We start from the raw sequence: 23143 nt of genomic DNA on the forward strand, positions 1-23143 counted from the left end.
AGGGCTTCCAGCCTCTGCAAACAAACTCCAGATGCGTGCGCCCCCTTGTGCATCTGGCTAACGTGGGACCTGGGGAACCGAGCCTCAAACCGGGGTCCTTAGGCTTCACAGGCAAGTGCTTAACCACTAAGCCATCTCTCCAGCCCTGCTTTGTCTTTAAAGCACTTGCTTTGCAAACATCAGGGTCCAAGTTCAATTCCCAGCGCTCATTTAAAACTGCCAAGCATGGCAGGATGCTCCTGTGATCCCAGCCCTGTGAGGAAGGGACCTGTGGATCCTTGCAGCTCCTTGGCTAATTGGCTTAGCCTAATTGTTGAGTTCTGGATCAGTGGATGGCCAGGGGTGGGGGCGCATGCCTTTAATTCCAGCACTCGGGAGGCAGAGGTAGGAGGATCATGTTTGAGTTCAAGGCTACCCTGAGACTACATAGTGAATTCCAGGTCAGCCTGGGCTAGAATGAAACTCTACCTTGAAAAACCAAAAATAAATAAATAAATAAAAATAAAAAGGGTGGATGGCGTTCCCGAGGATGACCTGAAGCTGTCCTTTGGCATGCACACGCATACCCACACGATGCATAGGCACTTGCATACATGTTCACCAAAATCAAAAGAATTGCAAAGGAAATTTCAAACCCCTGGCTGATTTGATTGGAAGTGGGTTTGATTCCATTTTAAACATGGAGAGAAGCAACTATTTCAGGAAATTAGTGTTAAGTCGTATCAGCGGGGAGGAGTGGCTTCCATCCTCTACTAGGCAGACTGATTTGTATGCTGGAGACACCCCAGCAAAGCAGGAAGGAAACTTGGCCAACTTGACTTCATGGAGGAACAAAAATGGAGGAGCCAAGCTAGGTGCTGCCTGAGGTCAAATGAGATGGCACACTCCAGCCCACCTCCTTTTTCTGCAGCTGTCTTCCTCAGAAACTCCATTACCAACCTGACCCAGCAGGGACCAAGGACTTGGCTTTATAAACATTTTGCAAGCAGAAAGTTCCTCGTCTGCTTGGGGGAGCTCGGCTGTGGGATGGCCTATCATGGTCTCCCTCCCCGCTGACATCTCCTGAGGTTTTCCTGCTCCTAGAAGTGGCTGTCTTGGTCTCCTTTCTTCATGAACACACACAGCTCATTCCTGCCATGGTGCCTTAAGCTAGCTGTTGGTTCTGTCAGGGACATTGTCCCTAAAACCATTTGATTAGTTCCTGGTTCAGATATTTGCCCATATGATACCTAAGAGGGGATTTTCTTGGTCATCTATGGAGCCTCTTTTTCCCCTCACCATGCCTTACTTTGTTCTACCTTTTTGCAGCACATGAGTTATTGATAAAGTTTGCAAGCCTCTTCTCAGAAAAACCTATGTTCTCCAAGGACAAGTTGTATTTCATTCTTTAACTACCATAAACCACCTAGAAGGGAGCCAACACACTGTGTTTGAATATCTGTCTACTAACTGACTGACTCCCTGCCAAGAAAGATTCTAAAATGAATATATTTTCACACTTTTATTCTAAAAAGATCACAAATTTCAATTTCAGGTTAATATTTTAGTCTTGAAAAATTACCGAAGGAGACATGTTTTAAAGGCTTGTCATATATCTAAAAATGCATTCCTGGTTTCCAGATCATTCATGCAAAGTTGTGTGCCATGATATTCAATAAAGGGGCCTTTGAACCAGTAGTACAAATTGGATTCTATTTGCCCTGAAGCAATTATAACCCCCATACCCCATTTTAAAAGATTCTGGAAAAGACCTCGGAGCCACAGACAAAGTTTATTTGAAAACATAGTTTAAAACGACACAAATATAAATACAATTTAATCATGTGAAAAAGGGAAGGCATGCCTTCAGTAAAATAGAAAAATACTACCGTCAACTTGGTGCTTTGCAACTATAATTATAAGCCATCTGAGTCAATGAAACACGTCAGTATGGTCAGCGGTTATTTTTATAGCTGTCATTTTATTTCCAAAGCAATGCAAGGGGAGGCTGAGATGAAGGCTCACTACCCAGCAGAGATGCTAAGATGCAGATTTCGTACATCACAGAAGCAGTGTCACATAGAATGCCAATCACTGTCAACTCCCCCACTGCCATTAGTTTACCGTGGGTCACAATGGGAGTTGGTATTCATTTAGAAACTCAATGTAAACATTTAAAGTTAATTTTTCGCTGTTTTCTATTTCAACTTGAGAACAAAGCCCCCAAGATGTTCAGATGTTATAGAGCATGGTGAGGAATTATTATGGAAATTTTCTCAAAACAATATTTTTAGGTTAGACTAGATATGCAATATTTATAAGTCATACAAAATATATAGAAATGTCTTTTCTAAATAGTTAATAAATGCCTGTTACAGTTTGTAAAAAGTTTACTAAATTAATCATTTTTTTCATCCAATGTAAACAAATTTGGGCAATGAAAACTGATGAGGGTTTAGGTACGTATGTGGGGAAATTAGGAAATGGGTTAAGAAATTAGGCTTGTGGTACGTCCTTTCACTAATGGAAACAGTCAGTTATGAACACATGGGTCACATGGTATATTCTTTTCATGATACTCATGCAAAAATGTTATGTATTTCAGTGTAAATGTCAGATGCTCAAGTTACCTACTTGAGTGCAATATACCTGTCCATCCTTTTGTCTCATATCATATCTCTCTCCCAGGCATTCAAAGAAAAACCAAATGTGCACATTTTTACAATTGAACCAAGAAAGGCCTCACTTAGTTTTCATGTTAATATCATGTTAATATCCCTTTCAGTGCAGGATGACACTGCAGCATTGCAAGTTAGCTCTTTCATAGAGGAGTTTCTGGGGCAACGGTTCCAAGATGGGGGCTGTCTCCAGATCATGTTACTCTGGTATTTCTGTGAAGTTGCAAGACATGGAAGCTTTGTGTAAGGCAAAATGCCACACCATTAAGCCTCACATGTCAACTTTCTAGTTTTTTCCTCTTAACTGTTTTAAACTCCCGCACTATGGTCTTCACTGTGTGTGTGTGTGGGGGGGTGCAGGGGTATAGGAAGTGGGTAACAATGCTATTTATTACTCACTTAAGACCCCATTGACTTTTTGCATTTACCTTTTTCATTCCTGGTCTTGTCACAGAACACAGGTTACAATACAAGGCAGTGAGGAGATTTCAGATTGGCTCCCAGTGACCATGAAATTCTCTCACACTCCTGATCTGCAATATTTTTAGACCTATTATTAAACAGTTGTAGTTTCTGAAGGGAGAGGAATGAACCCAAACAGCTTATGAAACACAAACAGGGCCATGTCAGAACACTGCTGTGACACGTCTCCCTCTGCTCCTACATGACAGACGCCATCCCAAAGTGCCACTTACAGCAATTAAAAGCCTAGATCCATTTTGCCTTAGGATGATTTTCATGTATGTGGCATCGCTCTAACCCCCCCCCCCCAACTTTATTTAGAATTACAGTGTGCTCTAATTTCTTCCTAAATATTTGAAGTACACAATTCAGAGCTTTCTACGCCCAGGTAATGAACACCATTTGGTTTAGTAGCATTCAGACCCTCGGCTGAGGTGGTTTCAGGCTCAGCACTGTTTCTCTTTGGCTGGGTTTTAGAAAAGCATGTGACTGTTTGTACCTGGGTTCCTCAGAAGATCAACTTGGGCCTCACTGTAACGTTACACACTCCAGATGCATGAATATCACTCAAGTTCAACGTGGCAACACAGCAATGATCCCAAGGACAGGAGATGAAATACACGTGAAACGACTGGAGAACAAAGTTCCTGATATGTTCCCTTGTTCAGAAGTGAGGAAAAAGAAGCTAACCTATGAGGCTTGATCATGCTTGGTGTGAGTTTACATTCGGTACAGCTACCCGGCATGCTTTGGTTAACAGTTGCGTATGCAGATTTGTTGAGTACTAACGCATGCAGTATTTTTGTACCTGAGGTTATATGTTTTTCTTTTTTTAGAAACTGCCTTTGTACAAAGTTTATGCCAGAGTTGATCTACGAACGCTCTTTAAAAATATATGTATCTACTTCTTAGTTCAAAACAGTTTGATTTCAACCAGTTCTATAAATACTGTGATGAGAGGGAGATTGTGCAATAAAATCTGGGCTGGGAATGCATTTGGAATTGTTTTACAAAGTTGAAATCATGTGTGTGCCTGTGTACAGATGTCTCAATTAAGAGGGTCCAGAAAGATGGCAAATGAATGAAATCTTCCTGATACCTGGTTTCCAGAATGCTCCTAGAAGCATTTCATGCCATAAAAGAACCATTACCAGCACACAACAATTAACTTAAAGTATGGTCCAGTCTTGTGGAACTGATTCAGGGACAAATGTAGGAGGGGGCAAATAAGGACCTTTCTCTGTATTTCCCAGGAGCTCACAGATAAATTTCGTGGTAAGGTGTTTGGGAGCCCTAAGTGAGAGCAACTACAATTAAGGTCAAGTCTTGCTTGTATGGCATGATGCTACTCTATACGACTTTAGATGCGAGCCTGTGATTCAACATAATCATTCTCTTAATATAAAATAAAGTGGAGTAAAACTCTGAAAGTGAGTGTGTTCTGACATTCTACCTGGTTCTTGTAGATGTCCAAAGAAAGCCCATTTCATTGTTGGTTATTAAACTTTTCCTAGTGGACCTTGGGTAAGGGATGCGATGCTGGGAGAATATGCAGGGAATGCAGAATCACTGAGACAGAGTTAGAGGACCTTTCATTCCTCTTCTTCTTCTTTTGCATGAGACAAGGTATTATGTAGCCCAGCCTGGCTTTGAACTCTCTATTTAGCCTAGCATGACCTGAGTTCTTAATTTTTTTCTGCCTCTACCTCCAGAGTGCTGGGATTACAGGTGGGCACCACCAGGCCTGGTTTGTGTGGTGCTGGGGGGTTTAGCCCAGGGACTGCCCCATGCCAGGTAAGCATTCTCCCACTGCAGCTGCATCCCCGGCCCCTGCCTGTTCTTCATCCTGCCCGCCTTCTCCTGGAGTGAGGAACAGCACCGCTGTCCACTGGAAGTTGTGACATTTTGAAACTCAGCAGTGATGCCTAGCTTTTCCTGCTTCATCCAACTTACCAGCAAAGTCAGCCCCTGGAAGCCACCTCCGTGCGATGGAGTAGCCATTAGAGTGACAAGAGTACCCGTGGTCCAGGTGCTTACCGGTCCTCACTGACACCCTCCCAGCCTTCCCAGTGAGCTTCAGCACACCTTAGGATTTTAAAGGGAAAGGGTGAATCCAACTTCTTGCCACAAAGAGAATGAAATGCCCCATACAGCTCTACATTTATTTAAAATGTATTCACTAAAAAAGGTGCACATGATGTATGCAATAAAGAAATCTTGCTATCTAGTTCTTGGTGGAGCTCCATTTCTACCAAGTTTTACTTTTTAGTATTTTTTTTTCCTCTTAATATCCTTTTTAAAAAGCAATTCTTTTTCTCATAGGCAATTATTCTGAACTCCCTCACAGCTAGTAGCCTATAAAAATCTTAATTTGATGGACAGAATTAGATACAGTGGAGAAAGTCCCACCAAAAACCTTGCAAATTGCTCAGTGATGGGGGTTTGGAAAACTGTCAAACTCCTTTAAAATGACTCTTTGGAGCCTGTGGTTACTTTGTGTTCCGACAGCAAAATAAGCTTGGGCCATACTAGTTGGCATCACTAAGCAAGAATCGCATTAAGCCAAGCTCCACATTTATACTGCCATCAGCTTTAAGCTGTGACTGATCTCCACCATGAAGGGCCAGCAAGGCTGAGAATGGCGTCAACGGCCATCCTGGTGAGCTCAGGGACAGCTAAGGCTGTAGAAGACCATCCAAACAGACCTCCTGTAAAGTTAGATTTGAGGCCTTTGTTCAAAGGCTCCTAATGGTCTTGGATGGATTCACCTCAACCAGCCAGTTGGCGAGCATGCCAAGAACGTGAGGAGAAAGGAGGAGGCTGGAGTGGAAACTACTTTATCAGGAATGTTCAACCAGGCCAGTGCCATAGCCTGGATCTTTCCCACACTGAGCTTCTAATTTCTAACAGTCTAGAGAATGACATTCTTGAAAATATTGTTAAACTTTTCTTTGCTGCTCAAACTATAGGGAAATGGAGGCCAAGTCCAGGCTGTCACTTCTATCCAAAGATGAATGCCTTCATGCTTTGGCCTCCTGCTATCCAGCTGCAGTCACTGCTCTGTCCCAGGGAGCTTTGACAAACTAGTAAGGCCTGACACCCACCACGTTGTCTTTATAAGCTAGGCAGCTTGTACTAAAGAGACGCTTCAATGTGGTCTCAACTATGGTTTCATGTGAACCAAACCCCAGCCCCCTCCCCCCCACCACAACCACATAAAACCCCACGGGGACAGAGGAGTCTGATGTGTGCCCAAACACATTTCTACTGAGTGGGAACCAATTCCAGAGACAGTTAAATTGCTTTGACCCAAATTCTAGATTTTGGTAACTATAATCATGAATGAAATAAGTTGTTAGTAGCCAAAGAACATGAAAAAGCTAGGCTTGGACAACTTTGAAGGAGATTCTAGACAAAGACCAGGGATAAGGGGAAGAAGAACAGAATAGCTTACTAGAACTTGGCCTGGGTAAAATGGTATTTTGGTTGGTGATTTTTTTTTTCAAGGCGGGGTCTCACTGTAGCTCAGGCTGACCTGGAATTCACTATGTAGTCTCAGGGTAGCCTTGAACTCACGATAATCCTCCTACCTCTGTTTCCAAATGCTGGGATTAAACGTGTGTGCCACCATGCCTGGCTGGTTAGTGTTATGCAAACAATTTTTCTAATTCTTTATAAGATACATCCTTTAGAATAATAACCAAGCCTCAAACCCTTACAAAGTACCCTGATGAAGAAGGTGGAGGGTAACCAATAAAGCAATCTTTTTTTTTTTTTTTTTTCTAATAGAAAGTGCCTAATGCTAGCAAAATATTTAACATAAGAGCCAAGGGGCATGCACCTTTCAGATTAAACCTCTGGTAGTTGGTGGGCATTCGTTAAAATGTTGACCTGCTGTCACCATGCATAAAGGCTAACAGCACAGATTAGGATGGAATTGAGGAAACATCATTTTTAGGAAAAAAAAATGTATTTGTCACTCTTAAGAAATATTTAAAATAATTAACAGTTTAAAAGGACTCTTGTTGTGCAGGGCACTTGGAAAACCAGTGAAGTCTGACAGTAAGCAAGTTAATTCAAAATCAGTAGAGATCAATTTCACTAAGCTTTCTCCTACAGAGAAGACATAAGAGATGGAACCTGCTTCCTCCTGAGGCTCACGCAGTTCCAGAAAGCATGTGACTAAAAGCCTGTGTCTGACATATGTAGATCCTATGTCATGTCTGTTTTAAGAAAAACACTCTTTCAAAATCCTACACTATGAAAAACTATTTTCCAGTTTTTTTTTATTTGGTCCATTAAGCTAAACAAGTCTGAGTTCTCAAATCTTTTACCCCCAAGTTAAAAATTGGAGCAACAAAACAAAACTCCAGCAAGGCATACATAAGATATTAAAGTGCATATATACAATCCCAGAAAAGTTTGGATTGGGAAGAGCAAAAATCTCTAGTGCAAAGACTGCTTTTGCCAGCAAAGCTCTCTCTCTCTCTCTCTGGAAACAAAGGCTACTGTAAAAGTTAAAAATGGAACAGATCGAAGCAATGCCTGCCTTTAGTCTAGTTAATATAGTGCATGCACTGATGGCCCCAAACTATGTTCAGTTTTGCAAAACAGGGAGTTTTGGGGCAAACAGTTTAGAAACAGTCTGAATTCACTCATCTGGTGTTTTCTTCGTGCCATCAGCAAGTTCCCCAGATGTGTGTCAGCTGTGAATAAAGACACCCTTACCTCCAAAAAAATAAAATCCCCAAACCATGTCTTGCCATCTACTTGCAGCTTGTGAAGAACAGTTACTATGTCTCGGTTTGTCTTGAGCCACTCAATTCTGTTGAACCTGACCTTGACTCTATTTGTGCTTTTGGATCTGAACAGAGACTGGGCATCATCTGTAGGAATTAATTCCCTTGGGTTAGATGACCCTGGCCTTTCGAATATCTGGTTAATCCCTTTTGAAATTCATAACAAAATAGTTTTTTTCCCCCACTTTTCAGGACTATAACATATGAAGGATTGGTATTCTTCTTCTTCTTTTTTTCTTTTTCTTTTCCTTTTCCTTCAAGGATCCAAGTTGAAAGCTCGCAGGAGGACATCCAGGTCACCAAGATTCGCTGCCTGGAAGAGTTCAGGTTGGTCCATCAGAGACAATGCAATTCTGAGTGCAGCCCAGATGTTCCCCGAGATGGCGGGGTGAGGAACTTGCTGCTGGTTTCTGCTCTTTCTTTGCAAACTGAGGGCAGTGAGAAAGTTGCTGACAGCCTCTCTGAAGGGGAGAAAGGCACATGTTAAAAAATGCACCAGATTCTAGGGTCAAGAGTACTTAAGGTATCTGATATCAACTCCCAAATCACCTCTCTATGGTGTATTGCACTATCCATGAATAGCTTTCTGATTCATTATTCATCCATGATTACTTTTTGTTGAATGCAGTGGATTAGAAAGAAAAAAAGAAAAGCAAGTTTTATTTTAGGAATGCCATATGATGGAGGAAGAAGGATAGTAAAACCATCACTAACTGTAATGTGTCAACTCCCCCCACTCCAGGAATACTTGAGGATGTAATCTATTTGCAGCTGTAATTTATGTAATTCCCCTTTAAGAGAAAGAAAATAGCCCTACTTAAAACAAAATGGTGTAATTTTTCTTAGTAGTGACAGTAATGAGGAATGTGAGTTTTAAAAATATTTAATTTATTTATGAGACAGAGAGAGAGGGAGGGAGAGAATGGGTGTTCCAGGGCTTCCAGCCACTGAAAACGAACTCCAGATGCATTTACCATCTTTTGCATCTGGCTTATGTGGGTTTTGGGGAATTGAACCTGGGTCCTTTGGCTTTGCAGGCAAATGCCTTAATTGCTAAGCAATTTTCCAGCCATGGAATGTAAGTTATTTTTACTTTTTTAGAGTGAGAGAGAGATTTGCATTTGCCACCTTGTGCGTCTGGTTTACGTGGGATCTGGAGAGATGAACATAGGTCCTTAGGCTTCACAGGCAAGCCCCTTAACCAATAAGCCATTTCTCCAGCCCAAATGTGAGCTTTATTACCAGATCATCTTGCTTGAATCCCAGCTATTTAGCCTTAGACAAATTTCTCCTCCTCTCTAAGGCTCAGTCTCTGAGTGGGTAATAGAGATAGGAAAAGCCATTGTAAAGCTTTGTCATGAGGCACAGTTGAATCAATTTATCTCAAAGCTCTTACAATGTTAAGATTGATACTTCTCAAAGTGAGATCTGGGGAGCCTTGGTTCAAGGAGGTCAAATTATTTTCATAATAAAACTAAGATATTATCTGACCTTTTCACTTCCTTTACCCTTCACACCCCCACAGTTGCCGGTTTGAGAACAGCTGAGTTAGATGCTACCCAAAGGCCTTGAAGTTCCTGAAGTCAGTGAGTGTGTCTGGGTATGACATGTACCATGTCCCTGATCATTTGCCCTCCCCAGAAGTCTGGTGCCACTCCAGTGTTACGTCAGGCACCTTACAAACTACCTCTTGCTAAGAATTAACACATCAGTTGTACACGTTGTAGTCTTCTCACAAAGCTTTCCTCATAGTTGCTCTCATTTCATCCTGAAAGGCAGATTTGAATCATTTGGGAAGAGGCTTTGAACATGAGACTGGGTTTCTAGTCCCCATACACACCATGGGGGCCTGTGCTTATGTAGATTGGACCAAGGGCCATTGGGGGTCAGCCTGCCCTATGTAGCAAATAGGGTAAAGATTGGGTGGGAGTTTTGATCACCCCTCCTTGAGGTTCTGGTCCTCAAGAGGACTGTCAAAGAAGCCAATTGGCCAGCGTTATTATATTTAGCAAATAAACAGACACATAGTTACATTTGAAATTCACGTGAACAGTGAATAATTTTTAGTTCGTCACATGCAGCGTTTGGGAAATACCTGCATTCCAGTATTTTGTAGTTTTTAATCTTTGGAATTCACACGAAACAGGGCATTTTGACAGCCTGCTGACGTGCTCCTCTACAACAGGTTTTTATGCATGCAGCTTTAACCCTCACATCTCCACAGTTGTCAGTGTTCACCCGCCATGGTCTCCTAAAGATGGTTACCTACTGAATTTGACATTTGTGAATGCCAAGAATATATCTTGCTGGCCCCATAAGGATTTTTTTCCACACCAAAGGAATTACAGTAAAGAAAGCTTGCTCAGAAGCTTTCAAAGGCTGTCTTTAATTTTATTTGTCTACATACACATATGTACTTACATAACATGCCTAGAAAAATGCCAATAAAGAACCAATAGAAAATTTGATCAAGGGTTGGAGGGATGGCTTATCAGTAAGGCACTTGCCTGGAAAGCCAAAGGACCCAGGTTTGATTCCAAAGGACCCTTGTAAGCCAGATACAGAAGGTGGTGTAAGCGTTTGGAGTTTGTTTGCAGTGGCTGGAGGCCCTGGCATGCCCATTCTCTCTGTCTCTCAAATAAATAAATAAATAAATAAATAAATAGAAGAAAATAATACTGGGTCAGGAAAACAATTAGTTGAAGCCAAGAGTGAAGTTAAAAGCAAAACGGACACTGCCAGGCTTTGGTTCACTGGTGCATTTATGGGGTGGCTGCCCACGTCAGCTCTGGGTATTGGCATAATGTTAAGGGCCATAAAATAAACTGCTCAGATAGGAGTCATTCTGCATCCAGGTTCTGACCCGAGGAATCTCTGCAGAGGACATGGTATCATGCAGCAGGTGATGATCTTTGTCGGCTCCTTTTACCTAACCGCTGCAGCTACCATGCAGGGTCTCAACGCTTGACAGCGGCAAAGTGCACAGATGGAATGGGAGACAGCAATTACTCAGATGCCCAGAGAATGGTTACATCACCGTTTGATGATCTATCTAGATAAATAATAAACTGAGGCCGATGTTGATGGCAACAGTAATAAATGCACAACAGGGACACAGATCTGGTCCATGCTGGGTGATTACACACTGGGGACACAGATCTGCTCTGTGCTGGGTGATTACACACTGGGGACACAGATCTGGTCCATGCTGGGTGATTACACACTAGGGACGCAGATCTGGTCCATGCTGGGTGATTACACACTGGGGACACAGATCTGGTTCATGCTGGGTGATTACACACTAGGGACGCAGATCTGCTCTATGCTGGGTGATTACACACTGGGGACACAGATCTGGTCCATGCTGGGTGATTACACACTAGGGACGCAGATCTGGTCCATGCTGGGTGATTACACACTGGGGACACAGATCTGGTCCATGCTGGGTGATTACACACTGGGGACGCAGATCTGCTCTATGCTGGGTGATTACACACTGGGGACACAGATCTGGTCCATGCTGGGTGATTACACACTAGGGACACAGATCTGGTCCATGCTGGGTGATTACACACTGGGGACACAGATCTGCTCTGTGCTGGGTGATTACACACTGGGGACACAGATCTGCTCTATGCTGGGTGATTACACACTGGGGACACAGATCTGGTCCATGCTGGGTGATTACACACTAGGGACACAGGTCTGCTCTATGCTGGGTGATTACACACTAGGGACACAGATCTGGTCCATGCTGGGTGATTACACACTGGGGACACAGATCTGGTCCATGCTGGGTGATTACACACTGGGGACACAGATCTGGTCCATGCTGGGTGATTACACACTGGGGACACAGATCTGGTCCATGCTGGGTGATTACACACTGGGGACACAGATCTGCTCTATGCTGGGTGATTACACACTGGGGACACAGATCTGCTCTATGCTAGGTGATTACACACTGGGGACACAGATCTGGTCCATGCTGGGTGATTACACACTAGGGACACAGGTCTGCTCTATGCTGGGTGATTACACACTAGGGACACAGATCTGGTCCATGCTGGGTGATTACACACTAGGGACCCAGATCTGCTCTGTGCTAGGTGATTACACACTGGGGACACAGATCTGGTCCATGCTGGGTGATTACACACTGGGGACGCAGATCTGCTCTATGCTGGGTGATTACACACTGGGGACACAGATCTGCTCTGTGCTGGGTGATTACACACTGGGGACACAGATCTGCTCTATGCTGGGTGATTACACACTGGGGACGCAGATCTGCTCTATGCTGGGTGATTACACACTGGGGACACAGATCTGCTCTGTGCTGGGTGATTACACACTGGGGACACAGATCTGCTCTATGCTGGGTAATTACACACTGGGGACGCAGATCTGCTCTATGCTGGGTGATTACACACTGGGGACGCAGATCTGGTCCATGCTGGGTGATTACACACTGGGGACACAGATCTGGTCCATGCTTGGTGATTACACAATAGGGACGCAGATCTGGTCCATGCTGGGTGATTACACACTGGGGACACAGATCTGCTCTATGCTGGGTGATTACACACTGGGGACGCAGATCTGGTCCATGCTGGGTGATTACACACTGGGGACACAGATCTGGTCCATGCTGGGTGATTACACACTAGGGACGCAGATCTGGTCCATGCTGGGTGATTACACACTAGGGACGCAGATCTGCTCTATGCTGGGTGATTACACACTGGGGACACAGATCTGCTCTATGCTGGGTGATTACACACTGGGGACACAGATCTGCTCTATGCTGGGTGATTACACACTGGGGACACAGATCTGGTCCATGCTGGGTGATTACACACTGGGGACACAGATCTGCTCTGTGCTGGGTGATTACACACTGGGGACACAGATCTGCTCTGTGCTGGGTGATTACACACTGGGGACACAGATCTGCTCTGTGCTGGGTGATTACACACTGGGGACACAGATCTGCTCTGTGCTGGGTGATTACACACTGGGGACACAGATCTGCTCTATGCTGGGCGATTACACACTGGGGACACAGATCTGGTCCATGCTGGGTGATTACACACTGGGGACACAGATCTGCTCTATGCTGGGTGATTACACACTGGGGACACAGATCTGCTCTGTGCTGGGTGATTACACACTGGGGACGCAGATCTGCTCTGTGCTGGGTGATTACACACTGGGGACGCAGATCTGCTCTGTGCTGGGTGATTACACACTGGGGACGCAGATCTGCTCTGTGCTGGGTGATTACACACTGGGGACGCAGATCTGCTCTGTGCTGGGTGATTACACACTGGGGACACAGATCTGCTCTGTGCTGGGTGATTACACACTGGGGACACAGATCTGCTCTGTGCTGGGTGATTACACACTGGGGACACAGATCTGCTCTGTGCTGGGTGATTACACACTGGGGACACAGATCTGCTCTGTGCTGGGTGATTACACACTGGGGACACAGATCTGGTCCATGCTGGGTGATTACACACTGGGGACACAGATCTGCTCTGTGCTGGGTGATTACACACTGGGGACACAGATCTGCTCTGTGCTGTGTGATTACACACTGGGGACACAGATCTGGTCCATGCTGGGTGATTACACACTGGGGACACAGATCTGCTCCATGCCCCATAATGATAGTGCTGAAGGTCGTTATTGCTCTCTCCCTCTTCTTCTCCCTCATCTACCTATCTCCCCTCTTTCCCTCTCCTTATCTTCCCTTTTCCTTCTCTCCATCTCCATATCTCCCCCTCTATCTCTCTCTCTCTATCTCATATTACTGTCTCCTTTTACCTTCTTCCTCTCTCCCTCTTTCCATCTATAATTTTCCCTTTCCTCTCTCCTTCTTTCTCTCTCTTTCTCTGTCTTCCATTCCATCTCCAAACCTCCCTTTCTTCTCATTTGTCCTCCTCCTCTCTTTCTCTCTCCATTTCCATATCTCCCTTCTCCCTCCTTCCCTAGCTTCCTTCTCCCTCTCCACCTCCCTTCTCCCTCCCCATCTCTGTCTCATTCAGAAAGTGAGGCTCAAAGTTATGTGCCTATAGCCACACCACCAGTAAATATCAGAGGTGTGAATTGATTCCAAGCTTGTCTGATTATGAAAGCTCTGCTCTTTCTGAGAAGAAGAAAGGTTTGGTGTGTATGTGTATGTGTGTGTGTGTGTGTGTGTGTGTATCAAACAAATATTATTCTCTCTTACACAATCATGAAAGTGATATAGTATATTAAAAAAAGAACATATAAACAAGAAAAAGATAAAAAGAATACTCATTCATTCTTTAATTACCCCAAAGAAATCACCATCTCTTATGGTCCCTGCTAATGGGAAAAGACAGACAAGATAAGGACTTGAATGATGATGGTGAATTGTGAGATGGGAATGAGAAAGGCGCTTCGAAGTATAAATCCACCATTTACTATTTTTATTTCCTGACTAACTTTATCAAGTTTAGAAAGCCTGGATTCTTGGTTTTTCTTTGCCAAACACTGGATCTGGGATCTCCTCTCATTTGTTAGGTCTTTTTGACTCTGCCCCTCCCTCGCCCCCAGTTTTCCCCTTCTTGTAAGTGGTAAAATGGAAGTCTGAGCTATTGAAGGCTCACCAAGGATAACCTTGTTGGGATCCCAGATACCTTTTCTAACCTAGGCCCACTGACTCTTCATGTCTGACGGAAGGGCCTGGGCAGCGTGCTGGGATCGCTACAGCTCTGCACAGCTCGGGATATGTGCTGGCCCTGCTCAGCCAGCCCTCAGACATTGGAGAGCAAGGGCACCCACGTGCAGGCATGGGGTACTCGTGGGAAAGGAGATGTTTTTATTGGGAAACCATGGCCCTGGTTGCTCCACCTCATGCTGAGCTGCTCCCAGTCTTGCTCTTTGCATCCTTTACCTGTAAGCCCCCAGGTTAATACAGCTGATCCCCAGGTTGTATCTGGACCGGATGAAGCCTGGCTGGATTTCCAGGGCTCTCGTGTAGGCCTCCACCGCTTCCTCACTGCGATCTCCGTTTGCCAGTGTAGCCCCAAGGCGATTCCACAGTGAATAGTCCTGATGACAAAATCAGAATCCTCTAGTAACTAGAACATGTGGCCATGCCACAGCATGGCCACATCCCTCCGCAGAGGAGGGAAGATGGCCACACATTTACCAAGTGCTCAGGGACCATGACAATTTTTCAAAAGTCTTCCTGGATAACTTTGTGAAATGACTTTCATTCATCAAAGAGTGGTTGTCATTTGATGTCGTGCAATTAATGTTTCTATTTTAAGCATTTCAATATGAACAGCCACTGTGGTATATCATTAGTACCTGTCATTTTTAAACCACGTGAGGTAGTAAAATAAAGTACAGAAGAAATGTACAAAGCATAGCCTGTGAAAACTTGTTTGCTACAAGACACGCTGGTTTCCTGGGCTGGGCTTTCTTACCTCTGGCCGGACAGTTAAGGCCGCATTGAATGCATCTATTGCTCTGTTGAATTCCCCGCTCAGGTGGAAGAGCACGCCTAGACCGGTCTGTAGATCTGGGTCAATCACGTCTCCGTTTTGGTGGGCCGCTTCCAGATACAGTTCTTTCACTCCTTCCAGAACAGAGCTTCAAAAGAATACAGTTGTCACATGAGTAGGCTGGACATCATCAAAGGACTGATGACAAATGCTCCTATGAATTTATTTTTATTTTTAATGTATTTTGTTTATTTATGAGAGAGAGATAGAGAGAGAGATAGAGAGAGAGAGAGAGAAATAGGTAGAGAGAGGCTGGGCACACCAGGACCTCCAGCCACTGCAAACGAGATCCAGATGCATGTGCCACCTTGTGCATCTGGCTCATGTGGGTCTGGGAAATTGAACCAGGGTCCTTTGGCTTTGCAGCAAGTGCTGTAACTGCTAAGCCATCTTCTCCAGCCTTTCCTTCTTTCTTTCTTTCTTTCTTTCTTTCTTTCTTTCTTTCTTTCTTTCTTTCATTCTTTCTTTCTTTCTTTTTTTTTTTGGTTTTTCGAGGTAGGGTCTCACTCTAGCCCAGGCTGACCTGGAATTCATTATGGAGTCTCAGGGTGGCCTCAAACTCACAGAGATCCTCCTACCTCTGCCTCCCTAGTGCTGGGATTAAAGGCGTGTGCCACCACGCCCGGCTCTATTTTCATTTTTAAATGTGTGTGTGTTGTATAGAGGTCAGAGGAAAGCTTCAGGTGTAGTGATCAGGAATGTCATACACTTTTTTTTTTTTTAGGCAGCTTTTCACTGGCCTGGAACTCACCATATAGGTTAGATTGGATGGCCAGCAAAGCCTCTGGATCCTCCTATCTCCCCCTTCTCAGGGCTGGGATCTCAGGTTTGTACCACCATGCATGGCATTTTTACGTGGCTTCTGGGGATCGAACTCAGATCCTCATGCTGATTAGATTCTGATACTGAATCCTTCCTCACCAAGGTCCTGATTGTAATGTCTTCCTCACTGTGGGCCTGATACTAAACCTTTCCTTGTTGACCTACTGATGTCACAATGTTCTTCATTGCTTTTCTAAAAGTATTATCATTTGTTTGTTTGCAAGGAAAAAGAGAGAGAGAGAGAGAGAGAGGGAGAGAGGGAAAATGGGTGTGCACCAGGGCCTCCAGTTGCTGCAAGTGAACTCCAGATGCATGCGCTCTGTGCATGTGGCTTTACTTGGGTACTGGGGACTTGAACCTGGGTCCTTAGGCTTTGCAGGCAAGTGAGTGCCTTAACCACGGAGCCATCTCTCCAGCTCATTAATTGCTTTTTTGTTTGTTTGTTTGTTTGATTTTTGGTTTTGGAGGTTGGGTTTCACTCTAACTCAGGCTGACCTGGAATTCACTATGGAGTCTCAGGGTGGCCTCAAACTCATGACGACCCTCCTACCTCCACCTTCCAAGTGCTGGGATTAAAGGTGTGCACCACCACACCTGGCTCAACTTTGTGCACCTGGCTAACATGGGTCCTGGGGTATTGAGCCCGGCTCTCACTGCTTTTCTGATTATATTTTAAGTTTTTTAAAAAATCACATACTGGCATTTAATTTTTTTTTAAAGCATCCCCACTTCCAGCTTGGGCCTACAATCCACAACGAGCTTTTGATCAAAGAAACCTACAAGGTTTCCCAAAACAATGACAGACTTCTGTCAGAGTAATTGATGACCCACCAAAGGCCAGTGGTAAGACCCTATTGCTGAAGACTCCATACGCAGCTGACACGTATAATGGAATGACATGGCTGGAAGCCAGGAGAGAGTCAGTCCCCAGACAGTCAGCGTGTCTAGTGCCAGAAGGTGCTACATAGGCGACTGGGGGAAGTGACCAAAATCTGTCCAAGCAACACATTGTTTAACCTAAGTAGCAACAATTAACCGGATGTGATACCCATACAAGTGCAATAGTGGTACACAGCCATGGTGAGGAATCAATTGCTCTTGATTTGGCTAACTGATCCACTCAGTGGTACTAGACCCTTAGCTGGAGCTGGGAAACAAGTCAGAACCATACCCAAACACAAGCCCACTCTACAATATCAAGCTACCATCAATCACGGGGTATAAGAGGGCCTACACCTATCAAACTGTCTATCAAAAAAGTAAGTGTTATCTCAATTTTCTGGGTGCTAACTCACTCTCCGTTGGAGAATCTGCTTCTCTTTTCCAGATAGATGCAGATCCTAAGAAGAGAGCTGCCCCAACATACCTCAGAAGGGGCCCAACTGAAACTAAGGACAACTGGCGAAATAAGCAAGGGTGATGTTTTCCTGTGAACTGGATACCAGCACAAAGGGGAAGGAGATCAATTCAGAGAAAAATCAACTCCTACCAAATCAGAGAGCCAGAGCCTCAGAGGCCCCCAACACCTCAGCACTGAAGCAGACCAAAAATGAACCCAACATGGCTCAGGGAAATCTTGCGGAAGAGGGGGCGGAAAGAATGTCAGAGTTACATGTTGGGTCATGATTTTCAGAGACATTTATCATACTAATAACTGGGGGCTAACTCCACAATGCACGACCCATTTTCAATAATAAGGAGGGTCTAATGGGAGGGGGTAGATCACAGATGAGCCTAAATAATGGTACCAAACTGCCTGTATTTACTGAAAAGAAAACTAATAAATTAAATTAAAAAAAAAAAATTCAAAAAAAAAAAAAAAAAAAAAGCTGGGCATGGTTACGCACATCTGTAACCTCAGTCCAAAGGAGACAGAGACTGAAGAATCACTGAGACTTGCTGACAGCCAGCAACTTCTGGTTGAGGAAGAGACCCTGTTTTATTTATTTATTAGATACAGAGGGACAGAGGGAGAGAGAATGGGCCTCTAGCCACTGCAAATGAACTCCAGATGCATGTGCCATGATGTGCATCTGGCTAACATGGGGTCTGGAGAATTGAACCTGGGTTAGGCTTCTCAGGCAAGTGCCTTAACCGCTAAGCCATCTATCCAGCCCCATACTGGCATATTTAAAAAAAAATATTTATTTGCAATCAGAGAGAGAGATAGAAGAGAGACAGGCAGAGAGAATGGGCACACCAGGGCCTCTAGCCACTGCAAACTCCAGGTACATGTGCCATCTTGTGCATCTAACTTTATGTGAGTACTGGGGAATCAAACCTGGGTCCTTTGGCTATTGCTGGCAAGTGCTTTAGCCACTAAGTCATCCCTCCAGGCCAAAACTGGCAAATTTTGCTTAAAATATTTTAGTTTAATGAGAGAGCTATTGATATGGAATGTTAAAATATATAGCTAATTGTCACAAAATATGCTACTGTACACAAATGTGGCCCATACCAACTAAGGGAGCATGCCAGGGACCTTGGAGTGTTGGTATGGGAACTGCACACTCTTGTCTCCTGGGACCTCTCTGAGGAGCGATTCCAGTCACGAAGAATTCGGCCTCAGGACGTCAGTGAGGAAGGGCTCAGCATTGGGAATGTTTGCAAACTGAAAACAAATTTCGTGGAAGAAATGACTTACCTTAAGTGGTTCCTAGTTCTCAGGTTCTATAAAATATCAGTACCCATTACAATTGAGGGGAATTTTTTGCCCAGTACATTTGGCTTTATACTCACATAAATACTTGTGAGTGGTCATAATGTAGATTGGATGGGCAAAGGATGGCTTCTGTGTTTTGTTTTTTTTTATTTAATTTTTTGGTTTATTTTTATTTATTTATTTGAGAGCGACAGACAGAGAAAGAGGCAGAGGGGGGGGGATGGGTGTGCCAGGGCTTCTAGCCACTGCAGACAAATTCCAGATGCGTGCGCCCCCTTGTGCACCTGGCTAACGTGGGTGCTGGGGAATCGAGCCTCGAACCAGGGTCCTTAGGCTTCACAGGCAAACACTTAACCGCTAAGCCATTTCTCCAGCCCTTCTGTGGTTTTGATAAGTGGCCCTAAAACGCCATCTTGCTTAGCTTGGTCACTAGCCTATGATGCTGTTGGGGGACAGCAAAACCTCTGGGAAGTGGGGCCTGGAGGAAGGCGGTTAGGTCACAGCGGGCAGGACATAAAGGAGATGTTGGAGCCTGTGGTCCCTGTTTTCTCTCTCTCTTTTCTCCTTTCTGTCTCTCTGGCTTCTCCTCCCCATCTCTCTCTCCTCGCTGTTTACTCACCATGGTGTCTTTCTCCATTTCTCTCCTCTGTCTCTCTCCTCTCAGCCTCCTCTCTCTGTCTCTCTCTTCTCTCTCTCTTCCCTTTCCTTTTCAGTTGCCACGAACCTAGCAGCTTCCTCTGTGATGTGTTTTCACCTTGCTGTGTTGCCTCCCCACAGTGTCCCCCACTGTGAGCTAAACGCACAGACCAAACACCCTTCCCTCCTTCCACGCTGTGTCTCAGGCGTTCTTATCATAGTTATTACACGAGCCAACTAAGCCAATGGCTGAGACCTCAGCAGCCGGGTGTCTAATCAGAGCTTCCCATGGAGCAGAATCCTGTCCTAAAAGCCACTGTGAAGTAGACACTGTGGCTCATCCACTAGCCTGAAGGGGCTGAATTGTGTCTTCGGGGTTCCCTCCTGGCTAGAAGATAACAAGAAGGATACCTGTCCACTGGGGACTTAGACATCCGCCGAGTGAGGCCTGGAGATGCCTTCTTGTTTTTCACGAGATGCTTGTACTTCGGATTTTGCCTAATCCAGTTTTTCAGGGCTTCGCAGGCGTCCTGCTGGTGGCCCGTGTTTGTGTAACTCACAGCCAAGGCCATCAATGCTTTCAGGTTGTTGGGCTGCAACTCCAGGCACCTCGAGAGAGGGCAAAACAAATAGTAAGGATTTTTTTGTTTTCTCTTAAGCCAGCATCTGAAAAGTTCTTCAGAAAAACTGGAGCTTTATTATTAAAACGTTGCAAGGGATTATTCAACTTGTTTCTGTCAAGTCCGTGGAAAGTCCTTTATTTTTGCACGTGAAAATTTAAACCAAAGAGGTTTTGTTCTGTTCCGTTTTGTTTTGAGGCAGGGTCTCACTCTAGCCCAGGCTAACCTGGAACTCATCCTGCAGCTCAGGATAGACTCAAACTCATGGTAATTCTCCTACCTCTTAGCCTTCCAAGTGATGGGATTATAGGCAGGAAACATCACACCCAACTCAAAGAGCACTTTTTGTTTGTTTTTTTTTTGAGGTAGGGTCTCACTAGTCCAGGCTGACCTGGAATTCACTATGGAGTCTTAGGGTGGCCTCAAACTCACAGCAATCCACCTATCTCTGCCTTCTGAGTGCTGGGATTAAAGGCATGTGCTACCACACCCGGCTTCAAAGAGTATTTTTAAGAAAGCTAAAATCTTCCCAGTGACCACCAGTATTGATTTTTTTTTTTTTGCTTTTGGTTTTGGGTTTTCGAGGTAGGGTCTCACTCCAGCCCAGGCTGACTAAGAATTCAGTATGTAGTCTCAGGTTGGCCTCAAATTCACCTTGATCCTCCTATCTCTGCCTCCCAAGTGCTAGGATTAAAGGTGTACACCACCACCTCTGGCTGTAGTTTTATAGATGGTTCTACAACAATAAGGAATACGGCTAATCCTTATTCATGAATCATTACAAAGCTAGCTGAATTATCTTATCTCCCTCAAGTTGGTTATGAAACAAAATGGACAAGCAGCCATGAAAGACTAGACCGTGTTTTACAAAGGACAGGGGAACTCCTGCCTTTCTTGATTATTATTTTTACATGTTCATGATTTTAGTTTATCTTTCCCCCTCCTCCTCTCTTCTCCATCTCCCTAGCCCTGTCCCCATTTATACACTGCCAACTCCGCGATCTCCTCTGACTTTCAATTCACTTAAGTTCTGTTACCTTCCCTCTCCCTCTCTCTTGATGCCCCCCTTTCTGTCCTCTCCCGAGCCCTCTTCTAGTTTCCCGACATCTACATACTTTCTCGCCCACATAAACACCCACGCATAAAGATTCAAAGCTAGAAATTGCATATGTGGGAGAACATTCAGTGTTTATCTAAGTCTAGGTTACCTCCCTGAATATCCAAAACTTTCCAGTTCTATCCACTTCCCCGCACATGTCATCATTTTCACTTTTCTTTACAGCAGAATCACTTTCTGCTGTGTACGCCACACTCCGTGGTTCTTCCGTCCACTGACAGTCAGTCTTTCTAGACGACTGACGTGGGCATGTGGAAGCCACGAGCTGCCGCTGCTCCCACTCATTCTATCCACTGGCCTCTAGCAAGGAGCCTGCTTAGCAAACTTAGCAGTCTGGTAATCTTGTACAATGCACATTCTAGAACGGTAGGCCAGGGGAGGGGCCTCTTGTGGGTAGTGTGATGAGCCCCCAGGTAATGCAGGTTCTGTGGCAAGTATCTGTATAAGACTTTGAATGCCAATTCCTTCACAGTATGCGTCTCCACATGGTTGCAATATCTCAGAGACTTGTCAGCAAACTATTAATGTGTGTTAGAAATACTTGGGGCAATTTTCACATTACTGATACTTGGTTCCCTAGTCCCAACCATGTAAACTATAATTTCTGGGAAGTGCTTAGGGTTTTAAAATTTTATTTTTGTAAGTAACAACTATTCATAAAGTTCTACATTTTGATTTAGGGATGAGGGCTTGAGTTTTCTCTGTCACCTACTACCTACGAGACTTCGGCCTTCCCAGATCCTCCATTTCTCTCATCTACAGGACACGGCTGTCAAGGGGAAAATCCTAGGTAAGTTACACCATGAGATACAGAGTCTTGTAATCTTGAATTCTAGGAATGCAATGACCTGGAATTCTTATGTTCTAAGATTCCAAGTTCTAGAATTTACCTGGGCAGAATGTATGTATATCCACAATACACATGCATAGATAATATATTGATTCTGTGTGTGCATATATATTATTCCTGTAGCATTATCTTTTTTATAATTTAAAGAAAATATTTTATTTATTTTCAGAGAAAGAGGGAGAGCGAGACAGAAACAGAGAGAGAGAATGGGTGTGCCAGGGCCTCTAGCCACTGCAAATGGACTCCAGATGCATGCACCCCCTTGTGTATCTGGCTTATGTGGGACCTGGAGACTCGAAGTGGGATCATTTGGCTTTTACCTTAATGGCTAAGCCATCTCTCCAGTTCTCCTGTAACAGTATCTTAAAATCACTTACTAGAAAGGGCGAGAAGCTAATTTTTACCAGGGCTTAAACAGGGGCTCTAAATCATTAAGTGGAACACACTACATTCAATTCACCTTCTGTTCCTATCTTTACTCCAAAGTCTAGACATTAAGTCACTATTTTGAAGAAATAGTTTTCTTGAAGAAAACTTTTAGATGCTACAAAAAGCTGGAAGGCTAAAGGGAGGTGTTGTTGACTGAATCCAGCTTATCACTGCATTTAGCAGACTTTCTTGGGTGGATTTCTAGATCTCAAAGCCTTGTGATTTAGGAGCATTACTTCATTTCACGAGCTACGTGTGAGTGCCATATGGCATTCCATCCCAGCATGTATCCTGGGAAAATTCACACTGTCCTTCAGGAAGGGTAAAATGACAAATCAGAAACCCAGGAAGGAGCCCACAGGGCTGTGATTTCACACTTAGTTTCCTCTACCTCTGAAGGGCGACAATGGCGGCCTGTTCATTTTCATTCTCGGCTTGGGTTATTCCAAGGAACTGCCATGCCTACAGAAAACAAAACAACACAAAATGGCACTGGTATTAACACGGCAAGATGAGCCAGGATCACATGTGTGTGTTTTGCTTGA

At 44.3% G+C, this 23143-nt stretch overlaps 1 protein-coding gene across 5 annotated transcripts in view; it reads right to left on the minus strand.

The window, feature by feature from the left end:
• Positions 1 to 1752: 1752 nt before the first annotated feature.
• Positions 1753 to 23143, minus strand: part of Pex5l (peroxisomal biogenesis factor 5 like) — a 221767-nt gene continuing 200376 nt past the window's right edge. For all 5 annotated transcript variants that reach the window (XM_045161561.1, XM_045161560.1, XM_045161558.1 and 2 more), the window contains 5 exons: positions 22990 to 23060; positions 19994 to 20191; positions 15385 to 15550; positions 14847 to 15004; positions 1753 to 8379 (listed from right to left, as the gene is read on the minus strand). In XM_045161561.1, the coding sequence (XP_045017496.1) occupies positions 8175 to 8379; positions 14847 to 15004; positions 15385 to 15550; positions 19994 to 20191; positions 22990 to 23060 (798 nt within the window). In that variant the 3' untranslated portion in view covers positions 1753 to 8174. The remainder of the gene's footprint in view (positions 8380 to 14846; positions 15005 to 15384; positions 15551 to 19993; positions 20192 to 22989; positions 23061 to 23143) is intronic.

The sequence above is a fragment of the Jaculus jaculus genome, chromosome 11, assembly GCF_020740685.1.
Source record: "Jaculus jaculus isolate mJacJac1 chromosome 11, mJacJac1.mat.Y.cur, whole genome shotgun sequence".
NCBI lineage: Eukaryota > Metazoa > Chordata > Mammalia > Rodentia > Dipodidae > Jaculus > Jaculus jaculus.